General features: G+C 48.4%; 1 protein-coding gene across 2 annotated transcripts in view; it reads right to left on the bottom strand.

Annotated features, from left to right (window-relative positions):
* The window catches only part of OTUD4 (OTU deubiquitinase 4), a 1,503,132-nt gene that overhangs the window by 665,056 nt on the left and 812,650 nt on the right, over nt 1–25,426 (bottom strand). For both annotated transcript variants that reach the window (XM_069631220.1, XM_069631221.1), the window contains one exon: nt 2,644–2,806. In XM_069631220.1, coding sequence (XP_069487321.1) covers nt 2,644–2,806 — 163 coding nt within the window. The remainder of the gene's footprint in view (nt 1–2,643; nt 2,807–25,426) is intronic.

The following is a 25,426-nucleotide window of genomic DNA, read 5'->3' on the forward strand; positions in this document are numbered from 1 at the left end:
AATACTCCGCTGCTTCCACTAGATGTCGGCCTATGCACAGCATGTGATCTAAGCAGATCCCACAAGCCTCAGAAATATATATATATATATATATTTTTTTTTTCTTTTAACTGAAAACATTTTAAAGCTTTTGTGGTTAATTAAAGTGATAGTAATAGTATATTATATATGTTTAGATCTTCACAGACACGACACTGAGGAATCATCAATCCAGTACACCAGTTCCAGATGGAAAACCAGTAGTCGAGAAGTCTACATAGAAAAGACCAGTGAAGATCTGCTTTTGTTTTGTTCTCCATTCCTCTTTCCCCTTGGGTTTGCCAGTTTGGTAATTATATCTTATTAGAGATTGTTGAGTTGGCACACCTAGGGGGTCTGGTGGGCCAGCATCACTCCTGCAGGAAGATTCAAGACTGGACCATGACAGGCTCGGAGTATATTGATACCGCAGCGATCACTGAGGAGTGCGGCTGAGGATGGGCTGATAGCAAGAGTATATCCCCCCCCCCTCCATCTGCCTGAACTTAGCATCCAGGCGTCGAATGACCGGCTGGACTTAGTGGATATTGAGCTAGCCCTTTTTGGCCAAGGCGACAAGTCCTTCTGCATTGGGATCCCCGTTCTCATTGCAGGACGTAGCATGAGGACTACAACGAGGAACCCCTCTGATGGTTGCTCTACCTCGAGTTGAGGCAGGCCCAAGTACTCCGTCAGCCATGCCAGATGTTCGTGAAAGGCCTTGGCTGACAGTGTGTCGGGGTCCTCATCCCCTAACTGTGACCACATGGGGGTCCGGTTGAACTGGCACCGGTGGAGGAGTGCTGGGAGCCGAAGGCTGAGGTGTGGAGACCGGAGCTGGAGGCTGCAGCGGAGGCTGGTACGGACCACCTGTACTATCAGTTGGGGAGCTGGAGCGGGCGGCGCAGGCTGCACAGGGGCACCTGTACTGGGGCCAGCGGCGCAAGAGTCATTGGCAGGAGCACGTCCCTGATGGCGTCCCCGAGGATGACCCCCCCCATCTGAGGAGATTTAATGAGCCCGAGGAACATTTCCAAAAATCTGTCCTCACAGGCCGGAGGGGTGGTAGGCGATATTGACGGGGTAGCGGGCGGCTGCTGGAGCCATTGCGTGCCCTGCCCATACGGACGCAGCGGGAACCTGCCCTGCGCGAATGAAAGATAGGCTGTAGGCCACATACCTGGTTGACACCAGTCCCACCTCGACACTTGTTCCTCCACTTGCTCCCTTCCTTGGTGCGGTATCGGACAGGTGCCCGTAATGTGTGATACGGCGGCCATCTTGTCGAGCTGCCTTTCACGTGCCTGCGTCGTGTTGCTTGGCTCACTGGGCCCAGCCTTGTTCAGGACTCTGGATCATGAGGCCTACCCTGCTGTTCAGGCCGATACCTGGTAGGTGTTTCAACCTCAGCGGATCTTCCGGTAATACTGCATATAGACACCCCTCTGACGTGTTGCTGGTACTAGGACGTGGCCCCTCGGGTGAAGGCACAGTAAAAGAACCTTCTAGTTCCTCAGCACTGTCACTGAGAGGATCCACTGACCACTCGACCTGCCAGCAGGTAGCCGATTTAGCCTCGGTACTCGTGCAGGTATGGAACCTGAGCGATTCCTCCCACGGGGGCGAGTCCTTGGAAAGGTGTCTCCATTGCGGGGTCCGCTAGAAAAGAGTGGCTCTACATTGGGCCTGGATCGATGATTGACAAAGTCCTTCAGGTCTTCTGGAGGCGATCTCTAGAAGAGCTCCCTCCACCTGGCTATTCTGTTCTTCAGAGACCGCGAGGAAAGCGGGTCGAACGCGGTACAAGCTTGCCAGCCATGCAGTATGGAGGAAAGGGGATGGGACGCAAGAGTAACACTTGGACTATTTAGAACCTGCCCATCATACCAGTGGACAAAATACAAATACAGGTTTACAAAAACAGCCACAAAAAAGACTGAACCTTATAACAGGCAGCCATTTTCTAATGAACTCCCAGAGTACAAATGATGAATCCTTTAGAGATGGGTAAAAAAAAAAAAAAGAAAGCAACTTGTCTGCCAAAGGCTTTGGATTTCAACAAAAAAACAAAAAAGGGACCCAATTTAATGTAGAAGGAAAAGAATACAGATTTTTTTTAATTGTATTTTATGGTGGGTGGGAAATCAGTTGATGTGGTGTATTCAAGGCTCAGTTTGGAAAATAAAATAATATCCGTTCCATTCCCACTTATTCCTCCTTTCGTGTCTCCTTAAAATCTTCTTCTCCACTCCCTGATATTCTGATCCTCCTCCGCCCTTCCCTCCCCCCACCCCCCTTTTATCCTCATCTTGCCTCTCTCCCCCTGCCTTGTCTCCTCTTATGTCCCCTCTCCCCCCTCTCTCGCCTTCAGTTTATCTCACTTCCTGTTCCCCACTCCATTCCCCTCTCCACCCCTTCTTCCCTCATTTATCTCCACTGGCAAATTGTTCTAGTTGCTGTATCACTGGTTTGACTCATATCTTGTAATTGCTTCTACTGTTATTGTATTCTTGTTGTTATAATGTACAGCGCTTTGGCGTAAAGCGCTATATAAACACAATAAACATGAACACAAACATAAAATGAAAGCTATCTAACTTGATATGTAAATAAATGCATACATACAGAAAGAGCTGGAAAAGCTTGTTCATCCAAGTGCTGAATCTCATATAGTGATCGGGACTCTTCCATCACCTGTCGCTCTCTGCGTTCTTCGGGTGACAGGCCAAAGTAGCGGCACTCTTTGTTACTGAATTCAAATTCTTCACTTCTTTCACGTTCCAGTTTTCTAATTTGGGCAAGAAAGAAGATGTTTTGAAAAAAGGAAGGGGTAAGTAATAGCCAAGTGCACTAGGCCAAAGAATGCACCATTCCCTCATTTCAAACCCTGAAAATAGCATTGCTTGTGTGCTCCCGTTCTATTTAGGGTGTAAAGGAAAATTTGTAGTAGCATCATAATCGGGACCATCTTATTTTTCAAACCTGTACTGTTCAGCAGGAATTGTATCATGATTTTTTTCTATTAACGGATATAGTCACATTCATTGTTTGTAAACATATGGTCTGTAGCTTAATGTTAAACTTTTTGCATTACAATGAATTCCGTTTATTTTTTTTTAATTGGCTTCATTAAAATGTTGGTAGCATGATTACCTTGCATATGTTTTTCCAACTGGTCATTTAGAATTGCATTGCTAATGAATATATCAAAACTATTTTCAAGAAGGGGCATTACAAAATATGCTTCATTCATCAAATATACCAACCGTTGTGAGTTGAACATATTCCAAGAAACTTCGTAAAATGGCAAACAAGAAGTAGGTGAACAAGTGCAAGTGGATATAGGTCATGTGACCTAATCCCCACCCACCTGTCAGTCACTGCTAATTGGTTTGTGTCTTCCTGTTTTGCCACCCTTTTTCCCTACTTAAGAAGCCCTCAAGCCTCTTTTCCTTTGCAGTTAGTGAACAAGTACATTTAGGTTAAGTGACCTAAACCCCACCTACCTTCTTGGCCCTGCCTCTTCCTTTCTGTTCTTAAGTCTTATAAGAAACTGGTAATTTCTGTTTGGACCTGTTCAGACCAGGAGAACACTGGACCAGAAACCCTACCCCTCTTAACATCAGGTAAGCTCCCTTGAATACATGTTTCACCCCTCTCTCCCCAACAGCCAATCACTGCCGTCACAACTCGCCAGACACGCCGCTCACCAGCAACATCCTGAACACAGCATTGCAGCAACCTCACCCACGTCACCATACACCCCAATGACCACTTCATCATCCACCATTACAAAAACACTGATGTTCACCAATGTCCGCTCAGCAATCAGCCATGCAGCTGACATCGGCAGCCTCATTATCACAGGACTTAGATGCCATCTTCATTATGGAGACTTGGATGACATCCACCTCCACTCACATCCTAGATGTCCTCACACTGAACGGCTACAGAATTCTACAACATGACCGTAAAAACAAGATCGTCAGAGACCTCGTCATCATTCACAAGGCATCATGGACATTCCCCCAACTGGACGTTGCCACCATTGGCTCTTTCGAAGAAAACCATCCTGCCGCTTACAGCTCTTCCCAACAGACACAGACTTTTCACCTCATCTACAGACCACCCAAGCCCAACCCCTCCTTCATCGAAGACTTCATGGACATGGTCACCAGGAAGTCTCTCACCCATACGAGTATATTCCTCAGCGACTTCAACATCCCTGGCAACCCAGCAACTAAATCAAAAAGGAAGATCTCCACCCACTGCCTTCTCAACACACAACTTCATACAGCACACGAAAGAACCAACTCACAGGAAGGGTAATATCCTTGACCTCATCACCAACTGCCCACCCTTGATCACAGCTCTACCCTGCTCGACTGGTCAGACCACCAATCACCTTTGAGATTAGTCACACCAGACCTCAAGCAAACCCACTGGAAACCAAGCCAACAAGCCTTCAGATCCTTCAAGCACTTCCCAGTAGAGGCTCTCATGGAGGACCTCACCAACCGCTACATCACATGGGTTAATATAGCTCCGACAAACCAGGACTGAAACTCGCTTCTCAAGAACTCATCATGACCCTCACAAAAAACATCAAAACGCCATGCCCCAGTGAACCAGCACACCACCAAGCCTAAACCTTGCAAACCCTGGTGCACTGAACAACTCAACTTCAACAAACCAACCATCAAAAAACAAGAAAAGAATCAGCGAAAATCCTGCCGCTCATCAGACCTCGCCCTACTCAAGAAACTCTGTGCTACACGCAGGTGATCGATCAACACTGCCAATACCAACTACTACCAAAATACCATATCCAAGGCCAACAATGAAAGCAGAGCCCTCTTCAAAGCCATGAAGCACTGTATCAATCCTCTGCCAAACCCACCCATAACACATTACATCGAAAAATCCACTGCCAACTTTTTTTTTTTTTTAAATCAACAAGATCAACATGATCCCTCAAAACAGACACCAATGCCACAACCGACAGCACACTACACATTCCATCTTGCAAAACCACAACTACCTGGATAACTTTCAAGACACCAACTATGTAAGTCTTCACTGCCACCTTAGCATCCCTCAAGGCCACATTGTATGCAGACAACATCCTTCCTGCCTCCGTAATCAAGACCCTTCCGACTGAAGCACTCCTCCCTTACCAGACAATCATTGACAGCTCCCAAACTCATGGCACCTTCCCCTCGACCCCAAAGACCGGATACATTCTTCCGCTTAAGAAACCAACACTGGACCCTGCTGACAACTACCACCACATCACCCATCTTCCCTTCCTAGATGAGATCCTTGACAAAGCAGTAACCATGCAACTCCTCCAACCCATCAAAGCCAAACTTCAGTCCTACCAACCTGGCTTCAGACCCAGACAGCACAGAAACTTCTACCATCAAGGTGAATAGTCAATGATGGCCATCCTTGCCTCCTAGTTCTCCGTGAACTCTCAGCAGCATTTGACACAGTAGACCACCAGACACTGCCGAACAACCTACATGAAGATCATCCTCAGCCCATTCAAATCCTACCTTGTCAATCGCCAAAAGTTAATACAAATGGATTTTTCCAGATCACCAACTCTACCCGTCACCTGCAGAGTCTGGCAAAGGATCCATCCTGTCCCCAGTAATCTTCAACTTTACATGGGACAGCTCGGAACACTCTTTGCTCCACACAACATCCACATCAACCAATACACAGATGACACGCAGATCTACCAAGATATCCTCAATCAATGACATCCACAAGCTCAAGGCCTGCCTCCCATTGATCTGGCTGTCCAATGCTTCCCTGAAGCTCAACCCCCTCCAAGACTGAATTCCTACTGCTGAGCAACACCACCAAACGCCCCGACATCCAGACCTAGCTCTCCGCTATGAACATAGTGGGCTGCACACACCAGCTGGCCACCTGTGCTAAGTCCCTTGTGTTCAACATCAACAGACCTCATGTTCAAACAGTACAAAGGAAGGAAAAAACAAACTGCTTGGGGCCAACTTCCTCTCCTGCAGAAAATCAAGCCCTTCATCCCAGAAAAGAACTTCAGATCCGCTGTCCAAGCCTTGGTGCTCTCCCATCTGGATGGTGTCAATGCCCTTTTGGGAGGCATTCAGGCAACTACTGTGGCACCCCTAAGATGTGTCTTGCATGCTGCAGCAAGACTCAAATTCCACCACATCACCCAACCCTCATCAAACTGCACTGGCTCCCGCTGTAAGCCCGTAGCATCTTTAAATCCTGTTGCATCATCTACAAGGCTGTCACCCTGAAGTCCCCAAGCTCTGAGGAAATCAGCATCCCCGGACACCTGAGATCCAACAGAAGGAAATGTGCAGACTTGAAAGGAGGTAAAGAACAAGAAGACAGGCCTTCTCGGTTGACGGTCCAAGACTCTGGAACCTCCTCTCCACAAAATCAGACTAGCCCCATCAGTTCTACAGTTCAGGAAAGAGCTCTTCAAGGAATGACTTTGCCCAAACACCTAGCTCCACACACCCTGCACTTCCCCAAGACTGAGATCTGCTCCCCACTGTCTCCTTCCTGGTCGATTGTAGATCTCTTGCTGCCAATTGCCCACCCTCGTCCTCCCGTTAGCCCCCCCGCTCCCTTTTGCTCTGCTTCCCTCACTGTGTTCCTCCCCCTAGGATTGAAAAGTGCTCCATGGCTCCCCAAAGCTACGTCCACGAACATCATAAAGACCCTAATAATAGCAATAAAAGAAGTCACCACATTTGTTTTATTATTTGTACAGAAGAACAAGTTAATTCTTACCTTGTAACGTTCTTTCGATGGGATGTTCCTCCGACGTATTCCTTATCTTGATAGATTACTTCCAGCCTGCTGGCCTCGGAAACATTTTTCAGTAGAGGGCGCTGCACGTCGACGTCCCTCGAGTTGGTGTCCCTCGACAGCCTCTGTATCGGCGCCGACGTCATCGTGTGTGTATAAGTAGACTCGTGCAGCGTCCGTTGCTCAGTTCCGTTCTGAAGCTTAAGAGAACTGTGCATGAATTGGTTATTGACCTTGAAGGAGCGTAAGCTGCAATTACAAGGGGAGTTTTACTGAGGGGATGGATGGGAGTGGCGATAAGGAATACGTCGGAGGAACATCCCATTGAAAGAACGTTACAAGGTAAGAAGTAACTTGTTCTTCGAAGGGATTGTGTCCTCCGATGTATTCCTTATCTTGATAGACTGCCATAGCAGTGGTGTGTAAACGGAGGTGGGAGTAAAATTGAAATATTTCCCTTTAAGAATGTAACACAGCTTTGCCAAATCTTGTCTCCTGGCTAGAGGAGGAATCCAGATTGTAGAATTTTGTAAAGGTATGTGCGGACAACCATGTGGCAGCCGCACATATGTCTCGAACCGGAACCCCTATTTGGAGGGCCGAAGAGGCTGCAATACCCCTGGTTGAATGAGCCCTAAGGTGTTGAGGGGGCTCTTTCCCTGCCAATTTGTAGCATTCTAGAATGGCTAAAATAATCCATCTGGAAATGGTCCGTTTTGTGATTGGCAATCCCAATTTATGTCCTGCATAACCTATAAACAGTTGGTCTGCTAGCCTAATCCTAGCAAGTCTGCTGATATAAAAACTCAAGGCTTGCCTTGGATCCAGCCTATGTAGCCTCTCTTCCTCTTTCCCAGGATGGGGAGGAGGATAGAATGAAGGTAAGGTTATCTTCTGAGTGATGTGGAATTCAGAGACTACCTTTGGGAGGAAATTAGGCTTCACTTGTAGGACAACTTTGTCTTTGTGAAAAATTGTATGAGGAGGTTTGCAAGATAGAGCTTGTAATTCGCTCACTCTTCTGGCAGATGTCAAAGCCACTAGTAAGACTGTTTTAAGGGTGAGAAATCTTAATGAACAAGAATGGAGTGATTCAAAGGGAGTACCCATCAGGAAATTTAAGACTAGATTTAAGTCCCACAAGGGAACTTGAACGGCTTTGGGGGATAGACATTAGTCAACCCCTTCAGAAATAGGGGCAATTTTAAATATGATGGCTCCTCCGTAGTGCGCTTGAAGATGAAGACCTGAATTCGCCAAATAAAGCAATAAAGATTACACCATTGGTGTACCACATGAAAAGGGTTTGATATTCTTTTCTCTACACCAGCTGCAAAACTTGTTCCAACTGCAGCGGTATAAAGTCTTTGTTGCTGGCCTTCTAGCCGAAAGCAACACCTTCATGACGTCATCTGGGAGGTCCCAATCCTTGTATCTCAACCTTCCAGAAACCAAGTGTGAAGGTTGAGGGTTCTGATGTCTGGATGGAGAACCTGACCTCCCTTCTGCGGGAGAAGATCCACCCTGTGTGGAAGACGAATCAGAGGGAAGATGGATATGTCCAGAAGGTCCGGGGACCACGTTCTCCTGGCCCAGTCTGGGGCAATTAGGATCATAGTCTTCCGGAATTTTCTCAACCGCCTGATCATCTGAGGAATGACAGGGACTGGAGGAAACGCGTACAGAAGTGGAAACTCCCAGTCCACTACAAACGCGTCCCCTAGAGCTCCTCTCGGGGGAAATTCCCTTGAACAAAACTGATCGCACTTCCTGTTGATACTGGTGGCGAACAGATCCACTTGAGGGGTTCCCCAAAGGGTGAAGATCTCTTGAAGGACTTCCTGAGCTATCTCCCACTCGTGGGAGACTGTGCTCTGCCTGCTCAGAGCGTCCGCTGTCAAGTTCTTCTCTCCGGCTAAGTGAACTGCCGATAGAGAGATTCCTTCTTGAATTGCCCAAAACCAGAGCTGCATCGCCTCTCTGCACAGTGGCAGTGATCCTACGCCTCGTCTTTTGTTGAGGTAGTGCATGGCTCCTGTGTTGTCCGTCATTATTAGGACATTTTTCCCTTGTACAGATGGCAGAAAAGCCTTCAGCGCTAGTCTGATAGCTCTCAGCTCCAACAGGTTGATATGTAGTCTGGACACTGATGGAGACCAACGACCGCTCATGGTCAAGTCGTTGGCATGGGCTCTCCACCCCGTGAGTGAGGCATCCGTGACTACTGTTATGTCTGGCCATGGTTGCCAAAACAGTTCTCCTTTCAAAATATTCTCCCGACAGGCCCACCACTGAAGTTCTCGAGCCACGTTGTCCGGAACCTGAAGGAGATCTGTCATTCTTACTGAGAATTGCGACCACTGGGTTCTTAGTGCCCACTGGAGAGATCTCATTCTCAGGCGAGCCTCTGGCACAAGGAAGATGCAGGATGCCATGCGGCCTAGCAACCTCAAAAGTCGAAGGCTGGGAGACGTTGGGCATTTTGAAACTTGGTGACCATCTGCAGAATATCTTGAGCCCTCACCTCTGGTGGCGAGGCTTTCTCCAGGGAAGTGTCCAGGACCGCTCCGATAAACTGGAGTCTCTGTGATGGTATCATCTGTGACTTCTTTAAATTGAGGGAGAAGCCCAGTTTTTGAAGGAAGTGGCAGACATAATCTAGTTGGATCCGAGCTGGTTCCGAAAATACTGCTCTAATCAACAGATTGTCTAGGTAGGGGTAGACGTGGATCCCTTCCCTCCTTAGACTTGCAACCACTACCGACATTGGCTTGGTGAAGACCCTCGGGACGGAGGTCAGCCCAAATGGCAGAGCTCGAAAGTGATAGTGAGATTTGCCAATTGCGAACCTCAGGTATTTCCTGCGTTTGAGATGGATTGGCACATTGAAATGAGCATCCTGAAGGTCTAGAGATACCAGCCAGTCCTGAATCTGGAGGGCCTGAAGGATCTGAGAGAGAGTCACCAACTTGAACTTGTACTTCCTGAGGAATTTGTTCAATTCTCCTAAGTCCAAGATGGGTCTCAGTCCTCCGTCCTTCTTCGGTACTAGAAAATAGGGGGAATACCAATCCTTGTTCCTCTCCGCTACAGGTACCAGTTCTATGGCACCTTTCTCTAGCAGGTCTAGAATCTCCTGCGAAAGGAGCGGATCTGGAAACTTCAAAGAGTTGTTCCCCGGTGGATGACTGAGGGGTGCGTAGAAAAGGCAGGCAGTAACCTTGGGCAACTGTCTCCAATGCCCAAGCATCTGACGTAATAGCCGGTCATTCCCTCAGATGTTGAGTTAACTTGCCCCCTACTGGTGTCTTGTGAGGAGAGACCTCAGAGTGGTTTAGAGGCGGCTGACGCAGATGCCGAGGGCAAGGAGGTACCTGCTGCGGTTTTTGTACTTTTAACCCGTCCACCGCCCCTTTGAACCGGCTGTCCTCTGCCTTTTCCGAATGCGGAATAAAAGCGAAAGGACCTACCCCTCCAAGAGGTTCCTGAGGGGTGATACAGAGTTTGACAGATTGCAGCTCCAAGAGATTTCACTGCTGCCTTGGATGTTTGCAACTTCTCTAGACTGTCATCAGCCTTCTTACCAAACAAAGAAGTGCCATCAAAGGGCATATTCAAAAGTCTGGCCTGTACATCTGGAGCAAAACCAGACATTCGCAACCAGGCAAACCTGCGGATTGTAGTACTTGCCGCCATGGCCCTGCTGATACTGTCAGCAGAATCAATGCTAGTTTGAAGGGACTCACACATTGCGTCTTTACCATCTTTAATGATGTTCAGAAATGCTTCCCTTTCCTCTCCTTCCGGGAGACAGTCAGCCGCAGATGAAGCACACTCCCAAAGTGTATGGCTGAATCTTGCGAGCGTGCAAGTAGCATTAATGGATTTAAGCGCCATGCTAAATGCCGAGAAGACCTTTTTTGTTATTACATCAAACCTTTTATCATCCCTGTCTTGTGGAATAGTAGGGTATGCAGATCTACTGTTCGATGAAGTTGCTGCTTGTACAACCAAACTCTCTGGGGTCAGAAGCAGATACCCTATATTTGGCAGACAGTCTTTTGTTAACCGCCGGGATAACCTCAGGGGTTTCCCAGTAGCCAGATATTTTTCTCTGCAATGCAGTATGAAAGGGAACCACAGGATCTTCCTGTGGGCCTTTAACTAAAATGTCCGTAAGATCGTCCTGTTGAAAAGAAGGTGAAGGTGTAAACCACCCCATGAACTCTATTATTCTGGCAATTAAGACCCTATGAGGGGTCTCAGCATGTTCCCCTGGGTCTGGTTTAGCGAATTCTACTTCTGGAGAAGGCTGTCTGGAGACTGTCTGGGCCTCATGCAAAGAGTCTTGAAGGTCCTTCAATCTATTCTCTTCAGAGATGCATTCCTCTGGTATAGGTGTAGTGATCCTTTGTAACCCAAAGGGTCTTTCATGGTCAGAATCCTCCCCTTCCTCATATATCGAGGACAAAGCTCTGAAATAATCTGACCTTGGGTATGGTTTAAAACCCATTTCTAAAGCAGAAGGAGCCAAACTTGTAGTCACCGGTTGAGAAAACGTCGAAGTTGTCGACGCGGAAGTCAAAGGCTTCGATGAAACCGAAAAAGGCGTCGAAAAAGTATGAAGAGGCATCGAACTCTAGAGGATCGGGATCGTACTCCGAGTCGTCGAGGTCATCGACGACATCCTCGAGGTAATGGTCGAAGCCCGCGGTACGTCTACTGACAGAGATGTAGTAACAGCAGTAGGTCTGTCCTTTATCGGTGTCGACAGAGGCGTCAAAGAAGGCGTCGATTCGACCGATTTGTGTGTCGACGGGCACTTCGATAAAGGCGTCGATGACGCAGATTTAAGAGTCGAAGGAACCGTCGACGACGGCGTCGATGACGCGGTCTTACTGCCTTTGCTCGAGGGTTCATGACGCTCTCCAGCAGTTTCTTTCGCTGGGTGCAACGACTTGCTGCGTTTCGATTTTTCGGGTCTTTCACCCAGGGTATCACCTTTAGCCGTCTCCGAGGGGGTCGAGGCCGCTTTCTCAAAAGCGCTAAGCATTTTTTTGTGGAATTCCTCACACTTAGCTGGAGAGCTGCATTTCGTGGGGCAGGTGACCCTTTCCGGGGAAGTGGAAGACGAAGAAGAGGGAGATCTACGACGCCTCTTTTTCAAGTGTTTAGATCTCGAAGTCTAATGGGAACCGCTTCCAGACCTTGAGCGGGAGACGAATGTCTCGACTCTGCCGAGGAAAGTTTCGTAGAAGTTTTAAGAGCCTTACCTCTTTCTAGCTTCCCCTTATGCTCCTTCAAGGCTTTCGCAGTCATGGACATACAGTCCTCGCATTCAGAACAGTGATGCTCCGATCCTAGGCACCACAAACAGATCCTGTGAGGATCTGTCAACGACATTTTCTTCCCACAATCTCAACACTTTTTGAAGCCGGACTGGTGGGTCGACGATTCGGAAGAGGAAGCCATCGAATGATGAAGATATCTTCGAGGAATAATAAGAATATACTTGAATAAAGAACTAAGCAACACGATACCGAGGCCCACGAAGCGCAGAAAAAACGGAACTGAGCAACGGACGCTGCGCGGGTCCATTTATACACACAATGACGCTGGTGCCGATACGGAGGCTGTCGAGGGACACCAACTCAAGGGACGATACGCGCAGCGCCCTCTACTTAAAAAAATTCCGAGGCCAGCAAGCTGGAAGTTATCTATCAAGATAAGGAATACGCTGGAGGACACAATGCCTTCGAAATATATATTTCTAATACTTAAGTATGGAATGTCCAAATGCCTGTAGTCTGTCTAGTCAGCGTACTTCCCTGCCTGATGCAAGCACTTCAACGGACCCTAACTAGTCACAACCCTTCCTTAGCTATTTTACGGGGATTAGCAGTTTTTCTAAAATTGATGATTTTTTCATTTTGTTTTTTTTTAAATATATTTTTTCACTTCGTACACACAAGGACCACAAGGTTGTGTAAAGGTGATAAAGCCTTTAGATGTATAACACCCATGCTGAACTCTCTTCAGACCCAATACTAACTAATCAGGAGAACATTACTTAGAGGGACCAAGACCCCTATAAGAACAAATCAGTCCTTACTTGGAGGAGATTCCCTGACCTGAGGCCGAACAGCAGGGGAGGAGCCGCGTAGAGCAGCCGCTGGAGTGCAGAACTCAGGGAGCCTGGAGGAAATACCACACAGAGAACATGGTGGGGTCGTCGCCCACAGAACTTCACCTAGTCCAGGAACGCTGGGTCGAAAGCTCTGTGACCCCCGGTGCTGAGAACGGGAGAGAGGCACGAGTTCTGGCAAGGTCTCGGGGAGGCTGCCACCAAGAGAGACAAGTGAGTGGTAGGAAGAGACTAAAGCCGCCAACACCAGCAACGCCGATCCACCCTAGTGGAAGCACCATGAGGAACCAGGTAGGAGGGCCGTGCAGGAAGAAGGGAAACAGCAGTTGAGTGCTACGAGTAGGGAACACAAACCCAAATCCTTTATGGGCTAAAGAACAAGAGAATAATCTAAAACAGGGCAATGGCGTCTTGAGTAATATAGAAGAAACCCAAAGTAGAGTAAATCAAGAGAAACTTTGATAATGCTGAAAGTCAAGCGAAACATATTAGCAAGTATCAAGATGTAGAATGAGACGCACACACTGACTGGAAGCTACAACAGGATTCTGGAGGCTAGAGAAACCACAAATAGCCCACAGCACAGCCGACGGTCCCCGAGAGACAACCTCTGATATAGCTGAAAGTCAAGAAAAGCATATTAGCGAGAGGAGAAAGGGACAAACCCTGGCTGGAAGAGGAGTGCAGGGGCTAGAGGGACTGCAAGCAGCCCACAGCAGAACTGAAGGGTCCTGAGGGATACAAACTTTGATAACGCTGAAAGTCAAGGGAGCACTGAAATCAGAAAGTGTACTGTCCACGCTACCCAAGAGTAGGAAGACTTTAGGGAAGCAAGATGGGCCACAGAACAAATCAGTCTCGGGTAGAGATAAGTCGACTAAGCCACTGGATGAAAGCTATGAAAGCTTTGGTGAATTGATGAACAAGGATTGAGTGACTTTGTACTTTTTTCGGAAAGGAACATTTATTTGAACTTTATTTTCTGTATGAAAACTGATTTGGAAACCCTAACCAGGAACTGTGTCCTGGGAAGACCATTTAGGTAGGTGGTCTGAAGAAAGGGGGTCAGCTGGGAAGTATTGAAAGACGCCAGGGTAAAAACCTATTTATTTTGTTTCTTTTTATTGTGATGAATCCTGTGGAGTCATCACTGATCGCCAGCCTACGCTCTCCTCCCATTTGGCCAGGGGAAGGCAGCAGCTACCTGGCCCTCGGGTGGTAATATTTATTGGTCATTTGTAAGGCGCTTTATACAAGAGGATTGTGTTTCAAAGGGTCACAAGTCTAAATGGGAAGGGAACAGGGGAAATAATGGCAAGACACAAAAAAGCAACAATAATGTCAATACATTAGTGGTCCTGCCAGGCCTTGTGGCATTCGGCCGTGCAAGTGCATTGATAAGAAGTGCGGGGGGGGGGTTAGACGATGGAATGGGGGAGAAGAGGAGTGGATTAGTGCTGGAGGGAGCCAGGAGGAGCGCCTCAGGCTAAGTGCTAGTACAGGCAGCACTTAAGGGTGGTGTGTGGAGCCACCAGGCAGGGGCCCGTGTGGCAATGCAGTGGGGGTTCTGGTAATGACTGGAAGGAAGGGCCTGGGAGTTGTGAGGTTCATGAAGATCAGGAAGCCAGTCACAGTGACAGAAAGGGAAAGAGGTAGAGAAGAGCAGAGTTTTGAGCAGTTTCCAGAATTTAAGGAGGTCCGGCTCAAATCTGAGAGGAGCAGGGAGGCTGGTGCAAATGGAGGCACCAGCCACGGAGAGAGAGATCTGTCCCCCACTCTCTGCTTGAAATGACAGTCAGAGAATTGGAATTAGAGTAATAGGGCTCTAGCAGGGGAGTATTTAGGGAGGGAAGTTGAAGACAGCAGGGTCCCAAGCCCCAGTGGGCCTTGTGGATGTGCAGAGGGTCTTGAATTTGGTCCTTGCAGTCACTGGGAGCCAGTGGAGAGATTTTAGGGATGGAGCGACGTGGTCCCTGGGCGTGTGGCCAAGGATAAGTCTTGCAGCCTTCTTCTGGATTAGCTGGAGGGGGCGAAGAGAGGAAACAGGGAAGTAGTCCAGCCTGGAAAGGACCATAGCTCTAGAGACATTGATCTTCTGGGGGAAGGTGAGAAAAGGAAGAATACCTCCGAGGAGGCGTAGCTGCAAGTGGGGCTTTTTGGTAAGGTCCATGATGTGAGGGGTGAAGGAGAGAACAGAGTCGAAGATGACCCCAAGGTTTCTGGCCTCACAGGACGGTGGCGGTAGAGGGCCCAAAGAGGATGGCCAAAGGGTAGGAGGAAAAGAGGGGACAGGTGTCCCGGTGAGGAAGAGCTCTGTCTTACTGTCATTGTGACAGATTGTTTGCGGAACACCATGGCTGAATGACGGACAGGCAGTCTGGGATGAGAGAGGAGGAAGAGGGGGAAGTAGAGAAGCTTGAAGGAAAGCTGTGTGTCATCGGCATAACCCTGGAAAGAAGGAGATCAGCTAAGCAAGAGGGGCCCGAGTGGAAGTGGGGATGGGGCAGAGGAGAGTAAGGACAAGATGTACTGAGTTTTGGATGTGAAGTGGGAGGTCAAGGCAGTGCAGAGGGCCTGGGAAGGCAGGAGATGGGTGGAGACTGCAAGTGAATTGGCAAGTTCCTTACAGATTTTGAAAAGTTTGCCTGTGTTCTTAGAGGCTCCTGTGATGCGGGCTTGGATGTGGGCCTGTTTTTTGGACCGGATAGAGAAGCGATATTGCCTTTGGAGCAATGCGGCAGGCCAGTTTGTCAGAGGATGAGCCTAAGATCTGCCAATTCCGTTCAGCAACTCTGCACTTGCGTTTCAGAGATGCTAGATCAGAGTCGTACCGGCGGTGGCAGGTTTTAGACGGATCCTTGTAGAAGGGCAATAATGTTGAGAGCGTTGGAGATGGCAAGATGCAGGTTAGCAAGGACAGAGTCAGGAGGACATTCAGGGGTGGGAGCGGGGCTGAAGGTGGAGGCAAATGCAGCAACTGGCATTCACTTCATAGGTCGGATGATGGTGAAGGAGGCTGGCAGTGAAGGAGGCTGGCAGTGCAGGGGGTGGCTCAGATAGAGGGCCAAGGGCCTAAAATAGGAGGAGAGGAGACTGGTCAGACCAGGAGAGGGGAGGGGAGTGGTAACAGGATTAGATATAGGGATGTCACCAGAGATGAGAGCATCAAGATTGTGGCCAGCAGAGTGAGTCAGGCCGGAAGGAAGAATAGTGAGGAGGGGGTGTGGCTAAGAAGCCATGGTATAGGACATGTCTCACGGTGTCTCCTGCAGATCCTTACACATCCTGATGACCTACAGCGCTGAAACTGCTGCAAACGATACACAAATGACACTTCTGCTGTGTGAATATGTGAGGAAGAGGATGATGACACTTTGGTGAAGATTCGAGGTGGAATACAACAGTTACGGCGAGGAGAGCTGCGAGAGGATCCTAAAAAGAATACCCAAAATGGTGCCTGCAGGAGAACAAAGGACAATCCTATGATCCGCAAGAACAACGAAGCAGGATTGCAATGCACAACTGCAGACTATAACCGATGCACAATTACAAGGGACGACGGCCGTGCATGCCGGGATGGACCCGACGTCGGTACAGGACATTATTTGAGTGAATAACGTGAGGAGGCATGCGCCCGAAGCACATATGGCATGAAAGCGCACTGCGCTCTCGAGACACGGAGAGCTGACTGGGATTCCAGGGCCATCTGATACGAGCACCCGAGCAGGAGGCAGCAGTGTGGCAAGAAAAGCACGATACCGACAACATATTGCATCTCAGCGCAAGCGAGGGGCGGAGGAACGAACAAAGACACGGCGGGTGGTACTACCGAACTGAGCCATCCGAGACAGGAATCGCCACGCTAGTATACATGTGGCAGTGGAAGGCAATAAAGAAATCAGGGCGACCGAGACCAGACCTGCAGCCAATGTGCCCGGAATGGCTGTGAAACATCCTTCAGGCCGATAAGATAATCTGAACGGAACAGAGCCGCCCTATGCACTGACGGATGGATACTATGTACTTATCCACTGTACAGTATCAGTGACTCTGGAGGTGTCAAGGATACGTTGTGGCGGCGGAAGACACTCATACTGAAAGGGTGAAACACACTAGTAGCACGTTGATATACAAAGCTGATCAAACTGAGGCCCAGCCCACTGCATAGAATACAGCTGCCAAAGGGAATTGTTACATGAGGTGGGTGAACTAAGGCGCAGCCTGGCCCGCTGTGGGGGCTTTGACCACGATCACAAGTGCAGCGCCAGAATTCGGCAAGTGAGGCGCTGGCGCGCATAGTAATGGTTAGCTCCTCCTCGTCGGAGACTGACCCTTTATGTGGATCGGATACAAACGTGACCGCACACAGGAGCGGGCACGGCACCCGGCGGGTGGGGAAGAAGAGACTTCAGCGGTTGCAGCAAAAGGGACAGAAGAAGCCTGACATCCGCGAGGAGGAAGGCAGCCGGATACGTGGGATTATATTCGGGACAGGACTCGGCTTGATTGGAGCAGGGGCAAAGGCACACCAAGCTGCTACCGTAACCCGTGACACACTGCGGAGCTCGCGCCCCGAACGAAGTGCCATTGGGTAATCCGCACACATACAAAGCTGGATGCGCTACAAAGTAGCCGCAACAATAAAGGCGCAGGGCAGTGCCCAGAGCGTCTGGCAATGGAGTGAGAGCCCCAAAGCGTGAGCATACAATGCGAGGTGCTGCAGGAGAAAGGACCCTACAGAGACCACCAACGGAATGCCTGGAAATGGTGCAGTGAAAGGTGGATGACTGCGATATTATAAGCAATGTCGGCGTCACAAATAGAAGATCCTGTTGCAAGGTGAGCATAGGCATCAAATGTAACGTGCATCTGCATGGGCATGGGCATGGGCTACGGAGAGGGCAAATATGGTGGACTGAAGACAAGGCAAGCCGAGTTACCACCTGCCATAGGGCGGGAAGCACAGACATTGGAGCACTGAAGTAGTATATTGGCAGACACACAGAAGAGAGATCAAAATGCTCACCCCTGAGACCTTGTAGCATACAGTGAGCCAAGATAACAGTAATGACAAGCAGTGGACAATAAAGGCAACAAGATCTGTCCATGTGGCTGGATTGGACACTACACTGGGCAATGCACATTGAACCGACAGAGTGGAAAGCAGCGTTAACACAGTAAGACGAGGCAAATAGCGCTGGCACTTACAGGGGAGCAGACTGGGAGAGCAACATAGCAAATGCTAAGGGACTAGCTGGCAGGCAGATACCAGACCTTCACAGCACAAGATACCACTGAGGGTGAGGGGCTAACCTTGGGGTGGACTAAAGGAAACAGGTGATCCCTTGCTCCCCGGGAAGGGGCCAAGAGGTTGCATAGGTCAAGAAAGGTAGAGACTGGGCTTCATCATAACAGAGCGCCCACAACTCCGAGAATTATACACTAATTCTCCCGGCCTAAATCCATAGTACATGGGACCGGCGGGGCTCCTCTGTGCACTTAGTGGAAATTGGACTCCAGCCATCTAGAACTGGAACAGACCGAGGTAACGGGATGGCATCTAAACTTCTCAAGACCAAAGGGAAGCAACCCACACTGGAGGAATTTACGAAAACCCTGCAGCCATCAGAGGGGGCCAGGAATAAAGATAGGAACCCACCAGTGGACACAACTCCAACGTGCAATGATCAGCAGATCCTGGACGCGATTGCGGACCTGAAGGCGACGTGGGAAACCAAATTGGAGACAGCCACAGCCGAACTCAAGGCAGCGATGGAGCTTTAAAGTGGGTGCAGTACAAGAGGAATTCAACCTACTCCGACAAGACGTACGAAAAATAGTGGAGCGTACAGACGATCTGGAGAAAGAAGTGACCACAAACAGGGCAGCTCGGGCATCCCACGCCTCAGAGATCCATATACTGAAACAGCAAGTAAGCAACCAAGAAAACAGCGCAGAGGAAGCCGAAGGGCGCGCCCAGAGGAACAATATACGCATAGTGGGCCTTACGGAGGACGAGGAAGGCCCTAACCCAACGGACTACGTCAAGACCATGCTGCTTCAGGAAATAGGAGGAGGGGCACTCACCCAAGGGTTTGCGGTGGAGAGCACACAAGGAGACGCCCCCCAGGGACTCCCGCCACCCCCCTCCCCCCGAGGCCAATAATTGCCAAGATACTGAATTATCAAAACAGAGAGAAGATCCTGGGACACTTCCGGAAAGGAGGCACAATACAAAGAGCATCCGCGACCATCACAGCGTATCTAGACTACACACTTCTAGTGAAGAGACAGCGATTGAACTATGGGACTGAGAAGAGACTGCGTTAAGATATATGCTGATGTACCCGACGAAACAAAGTATTTCATAAAAACAAGGCTCTGTTCTTTGAGACCCCGGAAGACGCAACAGAGTGGTTGGATGTCCAAAATTGCCCGGTGGGAGCAGACAGCCAGATAGAGGACGGAATGGATAAGTGAAGCGTGATCCCGAAGCCGAGGTGCTGTATACACTGACATTGGGACTTGAATATAAGATAGGGCAGGATAGATTTAACAATGATAACAATGTGGCATAAAACAGGAGACACAATGGACTCACGCTTATAACCCTATAGACAGGATAGTTGGGTTGCCGGAAGTGTGATACTCACCTGCTGTGTCCCTAGTATCGGCACTGCCAAATAGGTACTAAATGCGGATAGGCCTGAGATCCAGAGATGGAGCTGGGCAACAGTTGGGAAAGGGAAGGGTGGGGAGTGGGAAGGGAGTTGGAGGGTGTGCTGTGGGTTTAATAAATGAACGAGCTTACAGCCACGCGCCGAAGCCCAAGACACGGAGGAAGAAAAGGGAGAAGAGTGGAACTGAGTGGAACTGGGTGGAACTGGGTATGGATAATGATGGGTGACCTCAAGATAGTTACCTGGAACGTCAGGGGACTAAATAGTTATCTCAAAAGGAACAAAATTATGATGTACCTGAGGAGGCAGAAAATAGATCTTGCTTTATTACAAGAAACCCATCTTACAACAGAAAAACAAGAGGTGATTGGGAAAAAATGGAAAGGAACCACAGTGGGAGCAGCATACTTTGCATACGCTAGAGAAGTAATCACCTGGGTGGCACTGCATGCCCCTTTTCAGCTGCTACAATCAGCGGTGGAGCCAGATGGGAGGATGGTGACGGTACGAGGACTAATAGAAAACAGGGAGGTGTGCATTATTAACACATATGCCCCGAACCAAGATACCGTGGCCTATTTTAAGACCCTATACAACAAAATAACCCCATACTTGGGGGGCGCGGTTATATGTGGAGGCCATTTTAACTGTACGCTAAATCTCAGAATGGATAGGTCAGATGGAAAATTGGACAAACCCACCCCAGCAGCAAGCACCTTGCAGACCCTGCTGAAAGACTAAGCTAGAAGACATGTGGAGGTTACACCACCCAGATGATAGACATCACTCACACTACTCAGCGCCACATAATTTGTATACACGGTTAGATTACATGTTAGCCTCCCCGTATATGATAGGAGAGATAGTACAGATGGAATGGAGTGAAAATCCTTTCAGACCACTCACCATTGGTCTTGACATGGCAACATCAAGCCCCCAGAGCTAGAATCCCTACGTGGCGGCTGAGGGCCGAAGCATTAAAAGACACAGGGTTTAGAGAAGACCTGAGAAAGGAGATTGTTGAATATTTTGAAAACAATACTGGAAGGGTAAAATCGGTAGGCACCCTATGGGAGGCTTTCAAAGTGGTGGTAAGGGGAGCAGCGATAGCTAAATCCAAAGGACTGCAGGGGGAATACTGCAAGAACTGCAGGAGGCAGAGGAGAAACTTGAGGCAGCCACGTGCCGTGGTGATGACTCCTTAGATAAGGCGGATACCATAAACCATTTACAGCAATCATGCGAGAGATACTGGGAAAGGCTATGCAATTTAAATTATAAGAAATACATAGAGAGGCAACACGCCGGCGGATCAAGCCAGGGCGGCTGCTAGCATGGCTGTACAAAAGTGAAACACTGAGACAGACAATTAGAGCAATATAAGGAGAGGGAGGACAGACTCTTGTTACCCAAGAGGGAGTGAATGAAGGGTTTTTTGAGTTTTATAGATTATTGTATAGAGATACAGACAAAGGGAAAGATAGCGAGATAGTGGCAATACTGGAAGACATTGCCCTACCAAAATTGAGTGCTGAAGAGAGAGAGAACTTAGACGTCCCTGTCACATTAGAGGAACTAGAAGCAGTGGTCAAGGAATTGCTCACTTGCAAAGCCCCAGGCTCGGATGGGCTCCCTAGCGAGTTCTATAAAACATAAGACAGAAGTGCTTCCCCACTACTGGCCATGTTAAATGAAGCTCTTGAAGTTGGAACGCGCCAGAATCCCTAAGGGAAGCGAAATCATTCCGATTCTTAAACCTGGCAAGCCGAGCATGGAGCACGGATAGTACAAACCGCTATCCATGCTAAACCAGGACAGTAAAATACTCACAGCTGTGCTGGCAGGGAGACATAAGGGTTATAAGCAAACTTATACATCCTGATCAAACTGGATATGTCCCACATAGAAATATATCAGACAATCTTAGAAGGTTTAATTGGGTCATTGAACAGACAGAAGGGGAAGCACAAGAGGTTGCTATAGTCTCACTGGACACTGTGAAGGCCTTTGATTCTGTGAAATGGCCATGGTTGATAGCAGCCTTGCGGGAATATGTTATAGGGCCCGAGTAACTAAAATGGGTTAAACTACTATATAGCTCACTACTAGCCAGAGTAAAGACTGGAGCAGTTATCTTGGAGAGATGGCAACTTAGCAGAGGTACCAGACAGGGGTGCCCTTGGTCCCCGATGTTATATATGCTTGCATTAGAGCCTCTAGCGATATACCTCAGATAACAGTACAAAGAGGTGGGGATCCACATTAATGGAGGACCACATTTAATATTGTTATATGCGGATGATATGCTGTTGTATTTAAGATACCCGGAGGAAAGCTTGCAATATGTCCTACAAGTGATGGAGCGATTTGCGTTGCTCTCAAGCATTGCAGTCAACCCTAAAAAATCGTGCATATTCCCCCCTGGGAAGTTATGAAGTGATCCCGCGGGAGAAATTACCCATTCTACCAATAACCTGGGAGACCACAACCTACCAATACCTGGGGATAGATATCTACCACACAGTGGACAAACACAAACACAGAAAAGGCTATAACAAATATCGAAAACAATATAAGATTCTGGTCTAAGCGCCCTCTGGCCATCGTGGAAAGGGCGGCCCCGTTGAAAATGGTTGTATTACCAAGGCTGATACACTTTTTTGGAAACATACCATATATGATACCAAAACGATTTTTTGCCAAACTACAGAGCATATGCAGAGGCTTTATCTGGCACAACACTAGAAATAAAATAGCCCTGTGGAAGTTACAAAACACATATGACAACGGGGGTATAAAACATCCCAATTTTGAGGTTTATTACTGGGCCAGTCAGTTACAATATGTGGATAAATGGCTATCGGAAGACCCAACACCCGAGTCCAGACTACTGAGGTCAGAGTGTTCCCCATTCTTCTTGAAAGAATGGATATGGTTGCCCAAATTGGAGGTAAAGGGGGGCCCGAGAATGTTGGAACTGGGATGGCAGATGTGGTGGAAAGCTTGCCAAGCCATGGAGAACCGAACCCTGTGCTCCCCGCGGATACCACTAGTAGCACTAACTAAAGGGAACGTGCAACTGAGGAAAACAATACGCATGCACTGGGAATCGGTGGGCATTGCAACAATGGGAGACACATGGCAAGATGGGAAAATACTGGAGTTTGACGCATTGGTAGAGGAAACGGGCCTACATCAAGGGCAATACATCACATATACTAGACTGGTGCGACGAGTCAAAGAAACTTTGTCTGAAATAGTGCTATAAGACCTGCCAGATGCAACCATTGAAACAATCTTTGACATCACAGAGGGAGGGCACATGGTCTCCCGAATTTATGAACTATTAATGAGCAGGGTGGGGAAAGAGGTAACACAGTTAAGATGAGTGGGAAGAGGAAGTGGGAGAACGTATGAATGACGGGCTGTGGGAGAGAGCTCAACAATATCATAAGGTGTTCAGAAACGCAAGGTTGCAACAAATCCAGCTATACGTAACTCATACAGCATACATGACGACCCCCCCTCCCCCCAGAGGATATCCCAATTTAAAAACGCAGAAATACAATCATGCCCCAAATGCAGAGAAGTGAATGTGGAAATGACCCATATGTTCTGGGCATGCCCGGAAATTAGCAAATTCTGGAAAGAAGTAGCCCACCGCTTGACAGAAAAGGGGATCCCGCTGGATGTGAATTCAGTGTGGGCATGTATTTTGGGGGGGGGGGGGGGCGGTTCTCCAGACCACGCAAGCTAAAGCATGTGAGCAAACTCAATGACCTGGCTTACATATTGGCCAAGCGTACTATTGCTATGGGCTGGAAAGCATATGGTATGCCAAAGTTAGAGAGGTGTGGTGGAATGACCCTCGAGAAGTGGGCTGAAACCGAAACGGTAGAGGAGGCAGACACTGATGGCTTGGCTACATTGGTCGAGTCCACCCAGGTATGTTTAAGCGAGGACGATACCTTTGGAGAGGATTTTGTAACCCTGAGGAAGGAGAATGCCAAGAACAGTGACAGATCTGGCATTGAAACACGTCTCAGTAAGAGCGAGGACATCCAAGTCAAGGTCTTCGAGAAGGAGACAGATGTCCGAGGAGTGTTTGACAGCCGAGCGAGCATTCAGAGTAGCTAAGTGAAGCAGGTTACCACCTTTGAAGGTTTTCCGAGGGGGTGCACTGGGGCTGTGGTACTACCATCGGTAGTGGTGGAGAGGTGAGAGGAGGGGAACAGGGGGTGACGGAAGAATGGAGGAAGTTTATGGGAAAAGGCAGGCGACGGTCAAGAATGAGGAGAGCAGGTTGAGCACCTTGTTCTACAATAGTGCCATTATGGTAGACATTAATGATGCACCTAGATGATGAGAAACATGCAAGGAAAATTTCCCACCTGGTGCCACCATTAATGGGTGAGGGGGAGAAAGGGTGGATGGAGACCAGATGGGGGTCAGGAGAGGGGACAGTGAAGAAGAGGTCAGTGAAAGTCTGTCTGGAAGTGGCGTTGACGTGCGTGTCAGCGATGGGAAGGCCTGGGTTAGAGTCCAGGAGGGCTTTTTCAGCTTTTTTCTTCCAGACTTCGTGAGAGGGGAAGGATAAGTGATAGAATAGCAGTTGGAATAGATAAGAGAGCGAGAGAGAGAGAGCGAGAGAGCGGCAAAGGAGCTGCACAGTGCACAGGAACTCACCAAGTGGCCTAGGCGCCAGGCATGCACAGTGGAGGGGGTGTGCAAGGGAGGACAGTCAGTGCACAAATTGAAAAAAAAACAACAGCACACAATGGAGTATGAACAATTTAAAAAGCAGACCTAAACATGATTTTGACAAACAGCACAGAGTGGAGGGTAAAAAAGATTTGAGCCGCTCTTAATGGGGAAATATGGGTTTGGCACTAGCAGGCAGCAGAAAGCAGGCAATAAGTGGAAAGTATAGCAGATAGCCATGACAAGTGAGGGAGGATCAAATTGGAGGTGGGCGGCTGTTGGGGAGAAATGGTGGCTCAATTGTATGAGTCGTGGTTTGCTTCCCTTCCTACTGAAGAGCTTAGAATACCATCGTTCTTGGTGATGTGTCACCCCATAAGACATGCATTACTCACCGAATTCGCATTTCTGATGATTGCATCTTCTTAGATTCACATGCTGTGCATATAATCCGACATCCAGTGGTAACCGCAGAATATTGCATCTTGTCTTTAGAGTAGCGAAAGTGGACGTTGACATGGGCGTGTCTGTAACACTAACCCTAACGTGACGTGTAGTTTACCCAAAATCCCTCACGCGTTGAGGTCCCTCTGCTTGTATTTTTTCTGCATGAGGGAGCCTAATCACTATCGTGAGTGAGTACATAACAGAGAGAAAGTAGTAAGACGTCTATGTTCCTTCCACCCGAGCGGGGAGGAAGGGTGAGCGCATGTGAATCTAAGCAGATACAATCATCACACATGCTATTACGGTGAGTAATTCATGTCTTCTGATGCTTGTTCATCTGCTTAGAATCACATGCTGTGCATAGATGAGCGAGCAGTACCCGTAGTTGGAGGTGGGTTGTGAGAAGGAACAGTAGTGAAAAGATGTTTTAGTACTGCTTGTCCTAGAGTCTAGGCAATAGTGTTTTGTAAAGCTGAGTACAGAACTCCAGGTTGCTGCTTTGCAAATGGACTCTAGGGGAACATTTGCAATGAAAGCTATGGAAGCCCTAGTGCCTAGAGTAGAATGTGCTCTAGGCTTGAAGGGCAGTTAGAGTGTGATGCATTTGACAATCCAC

Source organism: Ambystoma mexicanum, chromosome 6q (assembly GCF_040938575.1).
Source record: "Ambystoma mexicanum isolate Mex_15411 chromosome 6q, UKY_AmexF1_1, whole genome shotgun sequence".
Taxonomy (NCBI): domain Eukaryota; kingdom Metazoa; phylum Chordata; class Amphibia; order Caudata; family Ambystomatidae; genus Ambystoma; species Ambystoma mexicanum.